General features: G+C 43.5%; 1 protein-coding gene across 1 annotated transcript in view; it reads right to left on the reverse strand.

The window, feature by feature from the left end:
* Window positions 1–2,140: 2,140 nt before the first annotated feature.
* The window catches only part of tmem8b (transmembrane protein 8B), a 45,659-nt gene continuing 27,632 nt past the window's right edge, over window positions 2,141–20,167 (reverse strand). The window contains exons 10-14 of the mRNA XM_056418347.1: window positions 16,393–16,535; window positions 14,899–15,077; window positions 14,107–14,253; window positions 11,456–11,572; window positions 2,141–2,476 (exon numbers count right to left, since the gene is read on the reverse strand). Coding sequence (XP_056274322.1) covers window positions 2,141–2,476; window positions 11,456–11,572; window positions 14,107–14,253; window positions 14,899–15,077; window positions 16,393–16,535 — 922 coding nt within the window. The remainder of the gene's footprint in view (window positions 2,477–11,455; window positions 11,573–14,106; window positions 14,254–14,898; window positions 15,078–16,392; window positions 16,536–20,167) is intronic.

Genomic DNA, 20,167 nt, shown 5'->3' on the forward strand with positions numbered 1-20,167 from the left:
GCTTCCGGACACGCATGGATTAAGTTATCAACATTTAATGGCAAGAAAAGTGAATCAAACATTCAACGCGCTCTCCCTCGTGTCCAGGCTGCAGGCTCCCGGCACCTTCCGAGAGCACAACCTTCCCTTCGGGGCTTACCTGAGAAAGAAGAAAGATCCCTCTACAAACACGCAGTCATATACTCTTCCTGTTTCCGGTCTAACGTCACTTCCGGTTCCAGTCGCTTTCACAATAAGAATCCCGTCTTGTTAAAGTCACCTTCACAATAAAATTCTCTTGTTATTGTGAGGCACGTCACGGATTTCAACCGGCTTCGTCACTCTATAATACTAACATACAGTCACTCATGCAATATACATTAATTCTTGCCATTTACATTTGCATAGAGTAAACATTACCCCTATGCTTCATAATACATTAATAACAATATTCTCCTTAATATTGTCTATTATATCTTTCTATATGTATTAATTTAAACCATAAGACCTCTGCAGATGTTATCAAAATAAACTATTACAACTTAACAATAGCATGCCGATGTCTTTGTTGTATTGTGAGCTAATCGTTTGTGACTGAAACACATTCATGGTCCCCAGAAGATGAATTACGATCACTTTGATCGCCCAGGCCTTTCATCTCAGCGCCATCTTCTGGTATTTTCATCTTAACCTTTTATGACAAAATAGCTGCAAAGCTAATTACATTCCCATTAGCCTAATCTTGTGATTAGAGCTAATTAGGAAACGTTAGCATGCTTGCACATACGTATCCATCTTAAGTGTGTAGCATAGCCGTAGACTTGTGTTTATTAGCGTGTTATTGGGGCAAAAGAGAATTGTGTTTTTCTTTTCTCTTATAATTTGAAAAAGAGCAGGCGTGTACCCAGGATGATGAATAGCGAAGAGTGGCTGAGGGAATAAAGGCATAAATCAAAGAGCCGAACACCTCCCTCTTCCCTTATATAAGAGAAAGGCTGCATATCGACAGCGCGCTCTGAAGCTGCGCTAGCACTGCTGCTCTGTGGGAGAATTATTTATCTCTCCCTCCCTCTCTCTCTATTCCTTGGAGACTGCTGTTGACAGCATCTCATCTCACTGTCTGAGTACCTCATGCCTTCCATTAGGGCATGGATTGCAATGTGCCGTCTGCGTGGGAGGTGCACTGTGTCGAAAAAGCTTCGAAAGCAGCACAGATGCCGAGGCAAGAAAGAAATAACATTTATTGTTTATGAATGTGGTGTCACACAGGTCCCGTCAGAAAAGAAACAGGGAGGTGAGGTCTTGGTTTTGAGGTCTCTTGGTGATCATCACCCCCCCCCCCCCCTCCTCTTCATCTTCCATCACAACAGACTTTGGAATTGTTCCCGTCGAGAAAAAACCTGCACATTCGTGTAAAAGCGATACATTGCGATTGCAAAAGACAAGTCTAACGTTCCACATGACGACTAGGTTTTACATTTTGTGATGCCCACTGTATAGTTTACATTGTTATAAAAATGTACAGAATAACATTTTGTTGTGTCTCAGTGCAAAAAGATATATTCGAAAAGAATTTCAGAAAAGCCGTGCCCTTCATGAATGTCTCCCCCCCCTACACCCTCCCACAGCTGCCCCCTGATCTGTGCTCCCTCCCCCTCCTCCCCACAGTAAAATAACTGGCCCGTTCACAGGACCACCAATAAATAACCAACAGAAGCAGTTTTACAGTCACCGTCAGATAGCAGCAGTGTTTCAGCTTTGACTTTAAATACATATTCACAAACAACAGTGTGCCACTGTACACCCACAGTTCTTCAGAACAACTTAACTATAGAGAATAATAATTACAGTTGTATTGATAGTAATTATCATGACGATAACAACCATTGTCCCCCCCCCCCCCTCCCCCAAACAAACAAATAGAAGAAAAACAAGTCCAATGTGTCACATCTGCATTTAAGTATTTACATTGCTTTTTCGAGTTCTCTGGCTTAATTTCCCGTGTGTGAATGTCCCAAGTAAAAGAAGGCAATGAAGTGTCTCTAAGGTAAAAGGCTGAGTGTGTGTGTGTGTGTGTGTGTGTGTGTGTGTGTGTGTGTGTGTGTGTGTGTGTGTGTGTGTGTGTGTGTGTGTGTGTGTGTGTGTGTGGAGGGGGAGTTTATCAGCTGGTGCAGATGCTGTTAATGGAGATGATGGCAGGGTCCACCAGACCCAGCTCCTCGTGCTCGTTGACGCACAGCTGATAGCCGCAGCCCCGCCGGCGCTTCAGCGGGGTCGCCTTGGCGTCGGGCTTCGCGCGGGGCGGCAACAGGAAGCCCACGCTGCCTGCAATCAGCATGTGCCAGATGCTGTGGATGTAGAAGTAGTTCTCCTCCGTCTCCACGAAGGCGTAGAGGGCCACGGCCGACGTGGCAATCATGGTGCCCGGAAAGAGGAAGAACACCCAGCGCTTCCAGGTGGGCGGGTAGCAGCGCCGCCGGCGGATGGTGCGCACAGTCTGACAAACACATAACACAAGTTGTTCAACTTCACCATTCGATACATTGATATCTATAATTATGGGAGATGGGAGATGACCGTTACATAAAGCCAAAGAGAGGTGGTCACATGTTGAGTCTCAGCCATCCCTTGATCCAAAGTGGCTCAGGAGGTGGCGCTCCTCTTGTCCCTGCCATTTCTAAGCAACCAAAAGTTGCAGTAAAACTAAACAAAGTGGCTTAACTTCTTGATTTGTCCGCGGCAATATCGTTGACAAATAGGTTGTGACATCCTTGGGAAGATGCTAAAGCTCCGGAGAGACCTGCACTAAAATGATTAACTTCTCTTCCATGTTTACGGAAGTCAGACAAGATCTCTGCCAGCTGTGACTGGGAGGGTTCATATTTCTTTTCTCAGGGCCATGACACCAGTGGCGGCTGGCCAATAGACGGCCACGAGACCTAGCCCGACCCACCTTGAGCTAAAAAAATATATAATATATATATAATATATAAACATGTTCTATTGTATATATATATATATGTGATTCATATTATACGTTATTTATATTTTATTATGATATATTAATGATATGTTTGCTGAAATTGATTGGATGGCCCTACAAAAAATAAATTACACCAGCCGCCACTGCGTGAAACGCGTAAAAATGGGCGCTAGGAATGGAAGGCCATCGCGATGGCATCGTTCGCACCCTGCTGCGCGTCTAATTTGCCAACAATGGATTTGAGGGTGCAGCAGAAGGCGGCATGTAGCGGATCCTTGAAAGAGAAGTGGAATTGGGAGTTCACTGGAAGAAGAAGAATTTCCAGGAAAGAACTACACCGTGACAATAATCTTGAAATGCCGGGTTTCATTTGCTAACCCAATCTAATACCACATCTGCCTATTTTCAACCACACAGAACCAGAGAAATATTGATTTGAAGTTGACGAGTTCACTACCGGGCAGAGCAGCAATAACCCATCTCCGGGCAAAAGTACCCGGGCGCCGAACCACAGTGTAAAGAAAACGCAGAAAGCAGAGAAAGGAAATAAATTCCACTTAAATCAGTTGGCTTGACATTGAGGAATTGAGTGCCATATGCTGCATTAGAAGATCCATTGTGGCTTAAAGTTGAAGATCTGGGAGATAATATTACGATCTCAGACACTTAGGAAGTAGGACCCAATTGCACGACCCGGGAGACAGAGATAAAGTATTTGTACTTTTTTTTTTTCGTTCAGTGAACAAAATGAAAAGCGCACGGAGGTGAGTGAGGAAAAATTTCAAGAGCCAACATAAACCCCCCTGATCATGGCAAAAAGACCAGAACTGACAAGGAACACTGGGAGAATTTAGGCACAAAGCAGGTGGTAACAAGACACAGGTGGGACCAACGGGGGCGGGCACTGATGATGAGGAGGAAGAGGTGATGAAACAGGTGACAATCAGGAGAAAGCAATCAGGAAGAAAGGAATGAAAAAACGAACAAATGACCTGATATCTGTCGGTAGTACCCAGTAGCCTCTAGGCCAACTCTCTCTGCCCCCACTGATGACGTGGAAAGGATATTGTAAGTCATCTTGTTCTAAGCTAAGCGCATCTAGCTTCAGGAGCTCTCAGGACCAGCCTACCCAGAAGTCTACCAGGAAATGCTTGCCCCTCCCAGTTACGGACCTCCTTTCACCTACCCACCTTAAACGTCACCCCAAGGAGGGGCTGGGGGCGGGAAGAGGGCTTGAGAACAGGCTTGACTTGACTCACACCTCGGACACACTACTAGTTGGGTGCGGGTTGTGGGCAAGGGGGTCAAGGTCCTGGTGAGTTGTGGTGGCTGGTTGATGACTCGGACACTGGACTGGACCAAATCAGAGCCAGTTTTTTTGAGAGGCACACCTGGTGGTAGATTGGTAGAGAGCCAAACCTTTTGGCTGGAGGGTAGGGGGAGGACCCTGCGATGAGCGGTCGAGCTGCCTTCTTCAAGGAGAGCTGAAGAAAGAGAGAGACTGCTGCAGCACCAGCCTGAAGCTGGAGCCATGGGGCATGGCATGGCATGAAACAATGCTCCTCTTCAACGGTTGAAAGTGGCCTGGAAACCAGAATGGAGGGAATGAGGAGAGAGACCTGAGAGACCTGAAGGAAGTGTGCAAAGGGCTTCCGTGGTGAGAGAGGATGAGGTGGTGGGTGGGTGGGTCTCGGAGGCGAGACAACAACGAGCGCTCTCTCTCGTTTCTAGTTCTTGGTTCATTTGACTGAGGGTGATATGAGGATGACAGACTGATGACAGACTGACGGTGGCACCTATGAGTCGCCAAACTCTTTCCAGAGAGAAGGTGAATTGTGGAATGGTCGGAAACAATGTCAATCCTGAATCCGTGATTCATCATGACCGATTCATGATTCACTCTATGTGGTGAGTGGTTTTGAGGATGAAGTCAATGATTTGAAAATGAATCAACCACAATTAGAAACACCCTCTGTTTGAAATCTGGATGAGACTGTGATGAATCCATCAAATCCAAAAGACCAATCAAATGAGGGTTCCATGCAGCGGCTGAGCTGGAGCAGCCCATCTTGCAATGAGTCTTATTACTGTTACACACACACCGCCACGCACACCTACACACATTTTCGGGATGGGAGCATTTTCTTCGCCAATGAATTATGAATGATGGAACATGATTCTTGCTTCTGCGGATAAGCGGAGCACGTGGATGAGAGTGGGTGAAGAGTGGAAGGAACTGGATGAGAGAATTGTTGGAAGGAGAGATTGTTCACACTGAAAGGCGACATTTGCCGATTTTTGCTTTTATCGCCTGACTCACTTTGGGAACCCGCTCACCCGATCACGTTCAAGAAGTCCAGGGATGGGACCCTGGGGAGGTTAGGTGGGGGTTGAAAGAAGTATAAGTTCATCGGGGTTTGGACTGAGACCCGGACGAAAAGGGAGTGAAGAGATCTACTAAAGAAAAGTGTCCACCTAGAGCAGTGTACTGAGAGGGGCTTGTATATTTCTTGGAGACAGACCTTCTTCTTGTGATGTCCATTCTAAAAAAAATTCTTCCATCAACGGCTCCTCTGCTCCTCCCATCGAGGGCTCTTTTCTCCCCTCAATTCCTTGTTTCCAGCTTCATATTTGTTGTCGCCATGTCCTTCCTTCTGCAGCCGCTTGTGTCTTCGCAACATGTTGTCTTCTGCATGCATTCCACAGTTACTCCTCCATTCCCTCATTGGACTGCCACCTCCAATCACCTCTGGAACCTATCTCTGCTGGATGTATGGTATGGAGCTGATCTCTGAGAATCTCTAGGAAGTTTGAAGAAGGAGATCCGAATTTGAAGGCAACCTCAGAGAAGGGGAGAGAAGAGAACAGAACAGCAGAACCTAACATTGTGAATAATAAACTAACTTCCTGGAGTAGAAAACTAAACTGAGGAACTTTCCTGTCTGGTGGGGCTGTTGGATGTGGGCCACTGATTGGACTGATTCCATAATATTCCATTGGATAATGTGGTGATCTCTTGAGAAGAACTATCCTCTACCTGTCTCTGTCTACACCTTGCCTTGCTTTTATTCCACATTATTGTCCAGTTTCTGCAGACTGGGAACTCATTATGTACATGAAAGACAGAGAGAGGGAGAAAATCAGTATGTCATCCAGATACAAAAACACTGAAATATTCAAGAATCAGACAAAACAAAAAACAAAAAGCATTGCAAACAGTCCAAATTGCACAAAAGCTCAAAAACCTCATAGTGACAGATGACAGTGCACATTCAGATGTCCAATCTTTCTTCCACTCATCCCTTGTTTTATTCTAACCAAGTGATATGCATTTAAATCCCAACTCTTGATTCTATCTCACCAAGCAGAGTCAGTGACAAAGCAGATGAGTGAGTTCTTCTGCTTAATGTCATTTTCAAGACTGGATCTATGGAAGGTCTCAGAGACCCGCACTAGAAGACCCAAAAAATCCCTGGAAAAAAATCCTCGATGAAGAGAGGATAATCCCTGATTTTTTTTTCAGATTTGATGAAGAGGCCTTCATCCTTCTCTGCTCTCTCAAATCTCAATGAAGTCAGGAAGAGGAATGGGGGCATGGGACAAGATCTCATCAAAAGAATCGAAAATAGGAGTGGTAGAGGTGGCGCTTTAGATAGGACTGCTTAAATAACAGTAAACAGGAAGGTACCTAGATAGGTCAATTTGAATCAGGATCACTTCTCAAACTAGATAATTAACAGGTCTAAGAGTGCTGATTGGCAGGTTCGTAGGGTCCTCTCTTATGAATCCTCTCCCATTCTCTGAGTTTTCAAGTTTCCCCCAAAGAGTCTGATTCAACCAAGGAACCAAAAAAAAAAAAAAATCGGGGTGCAAGTGGAAACTCAAAAGTTGATCTTCATTGCTCCGGTAAACTCCAGTTTAATCGCCATCTGTATGGGCTCAAGCACATGGTAACTGCCTAACAACTGCAGTCTAAGAGGCTCAGCTAAGGATGTTTTATAGACAGTTTTATTTTTTTTTGTTTTCTCCTAAGGCCCCAGTTCCTAAGGCTTCTATTAACCCCTGAGTCTGTCTATTAACCCTGTCAATGGTGTGATTGTTAATACAAATGTCTACCTGAGTAACAGGTCGAGGAGGGCAGCCGAAATCTTTTCAGTCTGGCCCTCCTCTTTGTGCTGGTGAGAGAAACAGTTCGGGCATAGGCTACAGCCCTAGAACCCTGATGACCCACTGAAACTTTCGCGAGGCCTCGCTCCTGCCTCTCCAGAGAGAGCTCTCCTCTTCTGGCGTCAGTTATTCATAGGCCCAGTGTAGTCCTCAGATGGTCCGTCTGTCTCCCTCGGAGCTGGAGTTGCGTCTCTCCGTTCTGCCCGCCGGAAGAGGCAAAATGCTCGAAGCTGGATCGCTTATGACCTCTCTCTCTTGGCCGGAGAAGTTCAGAACCCGATCGCGGAGCGGCGAGGGGATTCTCAGAGGAAGCTGGCCCGATATCCGGGGCTGGTCCTTTATCGAGGGCGTCACGAAGTCGCGAAGGCGAGCTGAAGCTGTTCGCATCGGAATTCGAAACCCTGTCACTCAATCACAACCACACAGAGAAGACATGTTGAGTCTCCGTTGCGCTGGCCTCGAGCAGATGTGATGGCGTCAGAAAACGCCCGATAAACTCAGCCAATTGCCATAATGTCTACATGATTTAGTCTCTGTATAGTTCGCCAATGGTGCAGTCAGCCCAGGCTGGAAATCAATCTGCTAAAACAATACACGCCACGCTTCTTGGCAAATAGAGCTGCTCAAGCAAAAAAGGAGAATCAAGATCACACAATACCAGAAACACTTGCAAAGAAAGATCAAAAACCGGAAAATCTCTGCGCTGAAAAGAGCCAGTCTAGGAAAGGAGGAAACAGCAGACTTCGTCACAATTTGAGTATTGACAGGCCATCGGAGGTGGATGAAAATTCTCAGCTGTGGATGATGTGGTGAGAGAGCTCAGATTGTTGCAGGCAGTTGTTGCATCTGATTGGTCAGTTAGGCTCTCTGTTGTAAATGGTTATTTTGAGGACCTTGGCAGATTTTGTGTGACTTTTCATTCGATCTGGAACTGTCGCGTTTGCCCTCGACTCTTGTAAGCGGGAGTGAGCCTTGTCCAGTTTTTCCTCTGGCTCAAATCTCTCGGGTGTTCCACAGACTATCAAATCAGGACCCAGATCAATAAACGACATTGACAACACTTGATTTACTGACTTTTAGCAGTTTTGACAGCGCTCATGAAGTAAAATAAGTACTTTCAAGAAGAGAACAAAACCAAGAAAATCAACACCAAAAGACCCGTCAACAAACAAGGACGCGAATGGACCATTGAGACGAACAAACTGGGGACAGCACAAGACAGGGAAACATGAAGGAGGGACCAATCACATGGGGGCTGACACTGATGAGGGACAGGACAGGGTGAACTGACAATGATGAGCAGGGACACTGGGACTGAGCAGGAACCAGAACTGATGAGCATATGTGAAGGTGTAACTGATAAGAGCACAACATGATAACAACGGTGCACAACAGATAACTCCAGTTTATGACACCATTTTAGCTGTGCTCGAAACAGAAAAAAGCTAAATGCCCAATGTTTTTTTCCTAGCGAGTCTCAAATTAAAAACGGTCCATTCCAATAAACTTTTGGAAGATAAACAGCTGGGAGACCATTTCTTTCCAGAAAACTATTAGGAAACCAAGGGACCCATTCAATTCTGCAGTTAATTTATTTTCCAGTGGATCTCAAAGGCCCCAATGTTTAATGTTCTTCTTTGCCTTAATTTAATGAACACATTTCATGTATAAGCGTAAAATTGAAGGGGGAGAACACACAGGGAGCAGTTCTAAAAAAATGTAGACCAATGGGATTTGGCTGCTGGCTTTGGTTGGAAGAAAATAAAGAGAGAAAGAAAAGGAAAAAAAAGAGAAAGAAAGGGACGGGATTCTTCACGAATCTCCGTTGGTTTTTAATGTCTGAAATCTGCACCCGCCGGTCGGAATCCGCCAAAAAGATGTTTTAAATTGGTCACCTGTGATTGGCCAGTCAGTGCTTTGGGCCGTTTTCTTTTCTTTTTGTCTGTGCCAGAAACGCGTAGGCCTACAATACGTTTGTGTTTGTTCAGCGCGGAAAAGGGGCCTTGGATATTTAATTTGATCCTAAACAGCATTCAGAGGGCGCTTTATTATCGAGCTTGAGCTCTATTTTCATCGGTTCATAAACACTGATTGTTTTCATTCGATTTCTCTTTCTTTGTTCTGCCCCCAACCAAAACATTTACATAGAAGAATCCCGACGCTGTCGAGGGAGTTGCAAGCGGAGTCCACGAGAGACGCAGATAATTACATGCATTCTGTTGGTATAAATGGCTCAGATTGAGCAATTATTATTTGGGTTGAAGACTAATAATCTATGTGAAGCCAAGTGAGGAAGAAATATAGAATGCGTTGTCGCTCGCTCCAGTCCCTTTGGAACTGCATTTTAATGAATTTGATAACTTTTTACCCCGGTTAAGACAAACAATCACAGCCCCTGATGCTCTTTTCACGCATTAAATCAGAGAGCTCGTTTAATTCCGAGTGCCGGGGACATTTGGCATTGACAGAGTTGAACTTCTCCGCACTGCCGTTGACGCTTCCGCGAGGCAGCAGACGCCCCGTGCCCTTCACTTGACTGATCTAATTCGGCTGTGTCTGGGAACGCCGCAGCTTTTGCAGGAACATGACAAGCTGAAATGAAAAATTGTGCAGACGCTCAAAAGCCTGGCGGGGAGCGGCGAAGTGCTGCAACGCAGACTGTTGAGCTGCTGATGAATTACGAAGTGTTGAGCGATCAAAGTGCGAACGCAGGTTTGGAAAAAGAGAGAACAAAATTATAATTAGCGTAAGATCCTAGTGACCTTTTATGGAGATGTCACTGTGCTGGTTAGTGTGCTGGTTCAAGCACATTTTTTACTCAACCGTTATTTGCCTGTCTGGTTCTTTTTTATTTTGCATCGCACACAAAATCTGTGTCCCATTCTGTAGATAATATCACAGTGCATTTTTAGATTTGTCAAACAACATATGTCAACAAGCCATCTATAATTGAATTACAAATGTGCCGGAGGCGAAAGGAAAGCCAACAGGCTTCATGTAAATCTCCCCATACTGGTTTGAATGAGACAGAAGTGGCGCTGAACGTTCATCTCCGCCTCCCAGCAGCGGCGATCGGGTTTTAACGCGACGGAATTAAAACAGCGCCTCGTCTTCCACTGTTTCCTAAGGATCCTCTCGGAGCTACACCTCACACACTTTATTCAAAGCGAAGCTTTCTCCGAGGAAACCGCAAACCTTGTTTTCAAAATCTTGTCAGAGGTTTGGTGTTAAAGGCTCCTTTTTTTTTCTCTGTTGCCTGAAAGACTATTATTTTTTATCTTCTCAGTTCAGGGAGCACATTATGACTCGGAGAAGAGTCCGTGGAAGTACAAACTGACATATAATGGAAATACAACCCGTGACTAATACCCACAGGCTGCACAACTTTTAAAGCCCCTTCAATGCTAATGTAAAGTAGCTTCATTGGTCAGAAAACCGGTCCCCCCCCCCCCCCCCAATGTTCCAGCCCTGAGCTTAGATGATGTTCCTCATGCATAGAAAGCGTTAGGAACAATGGAGGGGCAGTGCTGACACAATTCAGCTGCATGTTTGAACAAGCTTTTCTTTAACGTCAAACACACATTATGTATTACAATGAGTCACCCCAGAGTAAAAAAAATCACTCGCAGAGCACTTGAGCGCCCGAAAAATATCTTGACATCGAAATTACGCTGTAACCATCACATTGAGGAATATAGTTTTTTACCAATGATCGTTATCCGCCATATTCAGAAAGAATATGCGATCGGCATTCATGCTTTTCTATTCGCCGATCTCCCTGACATTTCATTGTAAACAACGAATTTGTGTTTAAATCGGAGGAGAGCTAGTAACATGAGCTAAAACCGCAAAAAAAGGTTCCGTTCGGTAACATTATGATGCGTTCAGGCTTGTGCTGCAACAACGTCTCGATAAAATCGTTTAAAAAAATAAAAAACATAAGTAGGTCTGAAAGAGATATTGGAGATAAATTATAAGCTGTTGTTCTTAACAGCTTGTAACAAATCATTACAACTACTAGAGAATAAAAAATACAATCTTTTATTTCCTTACTATTTAGATTATGTGTTTTTATGAAGAAATGAAACTCTAAATGCCTATAACAGTGTAAAAGGACAACATTTTGCCAATATGGAGATCATCAACGATCCAAACCGGTGAGTTTTATGATCTGTTGCAGCGCTCGAGGGTAGCAACTAATTGATTGACTAGACAACTAATCGTCACACATGTCTAGCGACTACGAGTAAACTCCTGATGGAATAAAGCCATTTCAACTTGGGGCTACTGGTCTACTTGTGCAGTGGATACATGCGCCTTCCTTACCCAGGCCACGGCCATGATGCCCAGAGCAAACAGGCTGGGTCCCAGCAGGTTCCACAGACCGTGGCGGTCTAGCTGCAGAGCCATGGACAGAGACATCGCCCCCAGCAGATACAGCACCTTTGACAGGATTCACACGGATCAATAACAACCCTCCATAAAACACTGTTGACATTTTTAACTCCCCCCCCCCGTAATAAAAAAGGCGTTCATTCGCTGATTGGGGGAGAAACAGCACATCCCTGCTTGAGGAAGAAGAAGAAACACTCACAAAATTAGAATTTTCTCCCAAGAATGGTGACAAAAAGCTTTTGCAGTCGTTAAGTATTGATCGATGGTGGTCAAAACGCCAGGGCGGCGGGGGGGGGGGGGGGGGGGGGGGGCGGTTTTCATTCCGTGTTTGTGGAACTACATTTTCATTCTTTCTGCACCTTGTCCTGTTTCTTTTCCTTGTTTTTTGAAGCAGTTCTAGATTTCCTGAGACATCTGCTGGATTCATGGAGTTCTACTGGAGAACTGTGTTTAGGGAGAAAAAAATAAAACGAAAGCTTGAATTTCCTGTGTGTGAATGTCCACAAACGGGCAGGAAATGGAAGGACTGAGTGGGTGTGAGTCAGTTCATCGAGGTTGAGAAAACTGAGAAGAAAAGTGAAGAATTACTAATAATATCTCGCCAGTAATCAATTGGTGCAAGTCACCATGGTAACGCACAAGAAACTGCATCGTAAAAAAAACGTGGCAACAGTTTTGTTGTTGGCTTAACCAGAAAGCTAAATCCATTTGCCAATTGAGACGGGAGATATTCTATATTTGTCCTGTTATCAACCAATCCCATTGAAGGCATCGTATTCCTCTGCACATTGTTGCGCAAAATAGATATTAAAGAAACGCATCAGGGAGCCACACTGTTGAGCTGGGTAATAATGTTCCTTCATTATTGTAAACACAGCGTTGTGGTGCAGTAAACATGCTCCGGAGCACTGTGTATTCATCTGCCACGGAAAAAAGTCCTCAACAAATGTACTCCAGTTTGATTAATACAAAGCAGGGCAGTGCTGTATTTAAGGATATTAGCCTCGTTATTTTTCACCCCCCAAAAAATGAAACAATATATTTGGGATCCCCCTGTTAGACATTGACATTTAGGTGCATTTAGGTCGAAATGAGGACAAATTTAGGTCTGAAAGCTTTGAGAGACAAAAGCCAACCTTATCCTGTAATGTCAACTGCCACTACAAGAGCTGGCGTTCAGCAAAAACGTGCAAATCTGTGATTACCAAAAGGAAAACATGCCATGGGTTTCATATATCAGTGGACGAACACAGTAGACACATATATATATCGAAGCGAACGCAAAAAAAACACTGACAATAGAGGCCCGAGCTATAAATATTGTCAGTTTAGCTGTTCTTTTTCCGAGCTCACAATTTGACATAAAGCCACAGGATATAAAAGAAATAAAGTGAGAGTGGGAAAGAAGGAAAAAAATCAATACGGCTGGCTGCACATGCTTTGGGAGAACTTAAGCCTCTCCGGGATGCCTGAGGTCGGCAAGGCAACGTGAGGAGAAATTGCGGATTCTTTTGAGCGCCGATGGGATGACCCCGTGCTGCAGGGGGATAGCACTAATTGGCGGGAGGGGAGCAGCGGCGTAGCGCAGCCCGATGGACCAGGTGCAGAAACGGTGCATGCTGCACCCACACACACACACATGCATGTGTACATGCCCGGACCCTTTTTTTACGGCCGGCGTCGTGACGAGCTGGAGGGAAACACAAATCACCGGAGACCAAAACAATTTCATTGTGCCGAGTCGCCGGGTGCCAGAGTCGATACATTCAAGGCCACCCGAGGCTCGTCTGATCGCTCGTTGCTTTTAAACCTGTTGTAAAGACGTCTCGTGAAAAAAAAGGGGGAAAAAGAACAATGGGATCATAACCGCTCAGTAAAAGAGGGCCAAAGCTACAAAGATGATTTGGAATAAAAAACGAAATTATTCTCTCAATTGACCTTCAGCAAGTTGAGATAAACAAATCCCCAAAAGCAACAAGGTCCTTGCAAGATATCCCATTTTGGAGGACCCAAAGTCCTACACACACACACACACACAGAGACACACACTATCTCGGCCCCCTGGGTCCTTCACCTTCTACCGCGGCTGCGGTCATAGACTTCCAAAAACAAACAAACAAACAAACAACAAGCACACATACAAACACACACACCTCTCTCTCTCTCTCTCTCTCTCTCTCTCTCTCTCTGGTCCACAAACACACACAGCTCCACTTGCCAGTCCTGCCATGTGCGATTTGATTAGTGGCTGCGTTCTGCAGCGCTCAGCAAAAAATGAAAACTCTAGAGGACAGCAGATGTTCGTATACTCTCCCTCCCTCCCACTACTCCGCCCCCTCCCTTCTCTCTGTCTCGTTTATGGACACGGACACGGACACACACACACACACAGACACACACACACACACACTTTACAAAACTAACACCAAAAATAAGTTTTTTTTAGAGACGCAAGGCGGCAAATCGGAGCCTTTCGTGCGGCCTGCCCTTTGACAAACCCCAGTTCCATTAAATCATTTTTTTCCCTCTTCCTTTCAGCTCCACCACCTTCGAGGATATTTGGGTCGAACCAGGCGACCTACCTGTTTGATGATGGACTTTAGGCGGGCCATCGCGATGACGGTGACCCACACGGACATGAGCGAGCCGAGGAAGTCGCAGAACTGCAGGACGTCGTACTCCATGATGCAGAAGACCACGATGCCCGGCTGGTCGCACGCGTGGTAGAACTGTCAGAGGAGAGGAGCGTGGCGGATGTGACAAAACATCAGTGAAATGACTATTTTCTTCTTTGTTTGGTAAGTTTGTTCTGACCCGACGACAGCTAACGTGCACACTATTGTTTGATTGGTCGTAGGCTTATCCCGAAAGCTCTCAGACAAAGTGATGGATCTTTCTAGTTTGGTCTAAATTTAGACCGAAATCGGTCTTCTTGTTTTCAGTCACCACTTTGTGTTTTCGTTAGCTTTGATCAATTCTTAAACAAAAAAACAAAAAATAATTAAATAAATAAATATTCCATCTTCTAATTTTTAACCGACTACACAAATCTTAGATGTCTGGTGTCTCAGTGTCTTCAGAGGGCTGTTTTTTTTCTTCATTTTTCATGTAGAGCTCAACTCAAAAACGAGTACATATTTCCGTCATCTTTAAAAATAAGCCAATTAATTTCTTTATTTAAACTTGTTCAATGTTTGCACCCATGTTTAATGCAGAGGAAGTGGTAAATGTTCCTGTTTGTATCTAAACAAAACAAACATATTTTTGGGGTCAACTCTTTAAAAAAAGAAATATATATTATAATAAATTTATTTTTGACACAGGATAGAACATGCACTGCTTCTTTGTTATTATTTTGTGTGGCAGCCACTCACTGTGGAGAAGAACATGGTGAAGATGTAGACCGAGGCCTCCAGCAGGTAGTGGCTTCGGACGGCGATGGCCACGGGCGGGACGAACATCAGGTTGCTGAGGCAGAGCAGCAACGTGGAGAGGAGCTGGAAACTGTAGGAGTAGGCCTCCGAGTTATCTGTGCATCCCCACCCATCCCAGCCTAACACACACACACACAAACGCACACACAGAGTCAGTACCGTACCGTGTGATGATCTAAGAAAGTAAAGATCCAAGAGCTTTTTGCAGGCATTATAGTTTTTTTTTAAATGGAGTTGCAACAGTTTCCGACTTCCTGTATTTTGAAATAAACTTTTTGGAAGGTCTTCTGAATTCTTTCAGGAATTGTACTGTGGATGAATCAGTTCATTTTCAAAAAGCTCATTCCAACCTCTCAGAATTCAACAGTACCTCTTAAAATGCGTAAAATATTTATCTCTCAACGAGATAAATCGGCGATCCAGTGCAAACAGACATTCCTCTGTGACAAAACAACAACAATCAAAAGCAGATAAGTGTGAAGTTGGTTTGTCCCGTAAATAATGGAGCCCCCTGCTGTGAACTCCCTCCTATGTTTAAACGCCCCCTTGCTTCGCCACTCAAATTGGATCCTTATCAAGTGGTGCATTGGATGAGACAGCGCAAATTAAATATTCGTGAGCGCTGTTGAACCGGGAGGGGGCGCGGGGGGCGGTACGGGCCAAGGGCAAGTGCTAAATGTACAGCGCCTGCCAGGAAGCAGTCACACATATGAGGTTTGTCAATGGTTTTAACTGAAGAGAAAGCAGCTCTGATAAAAGGAGATCAAAGGAAGTTTTTAATTTTTTAATTTTTAAAAGGGCCTCAGATGACATGCTTTGTTTAGTTTTATAAGCTCATCTTTTATTGAAAAGCTGCTGGTAATTAAGAGCGTGTTTCGTTGGCTTATGTGGAAAGATTAATTCCCGGGCCGGCGCGTGACTCGTTGGGTACAGCGGCACGTACCGCCTGATCGCCACATTGCCTGTCGACTCTGGGAAAGAGGCCCATCCCACTTTGCTCTCCTCTCGTTGTTTTGACGCATTTTTATTACAAATTACAAATTCTTTGCACCAATGATGACCCGGTTTCCTCCACGAAAGTTACAACTCATCTTGTATGCAAAAAATATCTTAATAATTAATCTATAGTCATGCTCCATAGTCGTTTTGTTCATTATTAATTACTGATTCATAATTAAAGTCACCGTTAAGTTCGTACCACATTTGTACAATTATTTCTCCCCTTCTACCAAACCTTCTTGCTTTGCTGTTTTGTGAGAGAATGTGAACACAATTGGATAATAAATTGGACATTAACATAGAATCAAAAGACATAAATGGACCACTGGATCTGGATTTAGCTCACATTTCAAACTCTGCACAAATTAAAATCGACAAAGAGGGTAAAAAAAAGAGAGAAGTCCACCAAGTTAAATGGTAGAAGTAGCTTTTTACCTGCTTTGCATTCACACGCAGCGTAAAGGTAGTTGTTGGTGCGCAGGAGTTTGCACTGTCCGTACGTCCCGCAGTCGTTGATGCACGGAGTCAGGTAGGCGCGCATGTACACCTCGGCAGTGACATTGGTGCACGCCTCGAATCTGGAAAAACATATTATTGCCATTAAACTATCGACAGAAATTGATTTCAATAGAACCTAATGACTTTGGCGATCCATTGAAGTTTACTCTTGTTACGTGGTCGAATACTGTGGTTTTGTATGATATTTTGACAAATACTAGATGGATTGCTATTAAATACCTGGCGTTAACACTACGCAAGCTTCTGAAGGGGTACTGTGTACTCTACACATGCTGCTTTTAACCTTTTAATGATTGTAAGAGAGAATAAAAACCTTCCCGGCATTACTGGTACAGGGTTGTTCATGTAATGTGGTGGTTCAGTTTTACACTCTAGCTTTGGCTTCTAGCTTTATGTTTGTAACCTGTTCTCTCTGCTGAATCACTTTGACATCCAATATATCCATCAAACATACTCTCTGCTTCTCTCCTACATTCCTTTTATATTTTACTCCCCCAAAAAGTTAAGGGTCAAATACAGTAGGTACTAGAATTGTTTCGTATATCACGATAGTGGTCGTTGTTATGCAGCTAACGGCAACGCAGCTCAAATGACACTTGAACTTATATATAATAAGTTTATCTTCCATACTATATATGATAACATGAAAAAAACTTGCAATATTGTGCTTGCATTGTATCTTTTCTAACTGCGAGCTGATACAGCCTGTCACAGAAAATACAACTCAAGGAGCTTTCAAATGTGCTTCTTTACTTTTCCCCAAGAACCTATTTCTTAATTGGCACAGCTGCCCACTTCTTCATCTCCAAGTTGAATCATTCAACTTAATTGTAGCCTTGAAGAGCACCTATCATTTACACAACTTCCTTTCCTCTCCAACGAGACCTGATTAATTTAGCACGTGTACATTTTCTGGAAATTGAATGCACAGCGACGTGACTGTTTTACAAATTGTCATACCTCAGCAATGCTCTTGTGTGAGGATGAGACCATGTCCCACACCATCTGTTTTATTTGTTTTCGAAATTCAAATGAAAAGTCCCAAGTGGCCGATGTAAAAAATCTGCTTAATTTTATTCTGTTCACATTTTCATGCCATTAAGGGGTTCGACAAAACAGCTCAATCTGCTGAATAGCTAAACTTGTTAAAAAACAATTGCATTGGACAACTTAATGGACTTTTTTTTTTTTTTAACTGTCTTTACTGTAAACAACAACTCCTTAGTCAAAGAGAGAGAGAGATAGAGAGAGTACTTATTGCACTCAACTGTGTATTAAACTGCACATGATGTTGGATAGAAAAATAGAGATTGAGTTTGCTCGAATTTATGTACGGCCACTCACTCTTGATACTTTCGCCCCTTTGTTAGTAAGTGAAGTGGAGTCTAAGGCCTCGTTCACACCAAAAGCTTTACTCGTGTGAGTTTACTCGCTCCACCATTTGACTCGTTCACACCAAAAGCGTTGTGAATCTTCGCGAGGGGTGGAGCTTATCTTTGTGGCTTGTCTCTGTAAAAACAGTTATCATTTCCTTCATCCACCACGGAAGAACTAACCACTAGTTCTGCTTTGTTGTGGACCTCCCACAAATGTCGGAGAATCTAACATTGAGTTTGGGTTCATAACATCACCCTTAGGCTCACACAGCTCGGTGACTTTCACCGACTACGTCTGGATGACTTCCGCCTCCAGCGCCACTAGAGGAGCAGCAGCCAGTTAGCTTCACCAACGGCGGAGCATCTCAACGCTGATTGGCTTTCGCAACTCGCCGAATATTTGCGTCAAACGCGCCGCCCGGCGAAAATTCGCGCTTAACGCAACCACTCACGTTGACTTTGCATGGGACCTTGTGCGAACAATTCACAACACTTTTGGTGTGAACGCACCGTAACAAGGCTAATTTATTTAATTTTGTTCATTTTTAACATTTTGGAGATGCTTATGATTAAAGCAAACCAAACCTGCAATCACAAGTAATCATACTACCTCATCAATGGCACTGCTATTATATACTCTAATCTTTTTTTCTTATTTTACTTTTGTAATGTCTTTGTTTTTTATTGCATTGTATCGTATTGTGCTGTACAGTTCTGTGCTATAGTGTTTGCTGTTGAATTGTATCGATAATATTAGGACACTTAATTGTAATAACCTGCGCAGGGACAACAGACAAAGATTAGCTCTCTAGCTCAGTGGTTCTCAACCTTTTTTTATTGATCTACCCCCTGTGAAGTATGTGTACAGCCAAGTACCCCCTAACCAGCGCAATGCATTTTTGGTTTGAAAAAATATGTAATACACAGTGTTGGGCCATTAGTGTCCGATTGAGAATAGAATATAAAAGAATTCATGAACTTACATTTATATTTAATTGAATATTAATTAAATAACTACTATTTCTAAAGGATTTAAAAATGGATAATAGATCAGTTTGAATATTTTTAACAAAATCTCACGTACCTTCACGTACCCCCAGGGGTACGTACACGTACCCCCATTTGTGAACCACTGCTCTAGCTATAACTCTGGCGCATTTACATTGAGCTGGTCCTGAATAAATAAATGACACACGCCGTGAGCTACTGCAACACAAGTTGAACATCTCATGTTATGGTCCCTTTTCCCATAACAATGTAGCAATATATTTGAAGAGACAGTGCTCGCAAAGTTTTAAAAAAGCACTGTGTTTTGAGCTCCCATTCATTTTTTAGACCCACGCTTCCATTAATTGTCATCCAACTCTCTCAACATCAGCCAACACAGATTTGAAACCGTTGCTCTGAGCCAGAGTTGAATCAACCACCCTTTGCAGGCAAAAACAAGCTAGCCACTTCAGCAACTGGACCAAATATTGCTCAACTATTATTCAACCGTTGGGAAGAAAGCAACGTCACGTCATTTCATCCAAACTGCATGTGCTACCATATGATGAGACTTAGCGGCGTGTTCACAACATCTCCACAATATTAACAAAGGCAGCCTTTTCAAAACACTCGTCCATAAACAACCATTTAAACGTCAATATGATCCTGAACATAACTTTCACGTTGCAATGGTGTCTGTTTTTGGAGAGCTCCGAAAGGAGCACTGAGGGTAAATCTGAAAAATCTGCTTTTAAAAATCTCGAAATCTAACCCTGTTCCTTGTCATATGCTCGGTGCGCGCCATGGGCACATTTATGAATCAATCCCAAAATATCTGCTGGTTGACAGATGGGAGAGAACATGGCTAAGTGAGGGAGGTAGCACCATTTGAACAGTGAGTATGGTGTATCATTAGAGCACTGATTTATTCATTGTGGTAAAAGAAATAGTGATCGTTATACAAAGATTTTTTTTTTTAAATACTGAATGACCTATTTTGCTATTGTCTTCCTGTAATTTATAGTAAATATTGTCTCACAGAGGTTACTTTGGTGCACTGGGACCAAGACGAAAAACTGATTATGAGACTGTCAGAAATGTATGAATAACAGTCACTCAAAGTGTTTCAATGAATAATGATGTTTTAACTTCTCCAGAGCAAACAATTTACACCAGTGTTTCTATTTTATACGTATAACGGAACAACGTTTAACAATTTGGTAAATAGACTTATTTGCTTTCCTGCCAAGAGTTAAGGCTCTGGCACACCAGGTTTTTGCAGTGTGTCTCGCACCCTTGGCACGAGTCGACTCTTGTTGGCAGCTTGG

This window comes from Pseudoliparis swirei, chromosome 7, assembly GCF_029220125.1.
Source record: "Pseudoliparis swirei isolate HS2019 ecotype Mariana Trench chromosome 7, NWPU_hadal_v1, whole genome shotgun sequence".
In the NCBI taxonomy this organism is placed as follows: domain Eukaryota; kingdom Metazoa; phylum Chordata; class Actinopteri; order Perciformes; family Liparidae; genus Pseudoliparis; species Pseudoliparis swirei.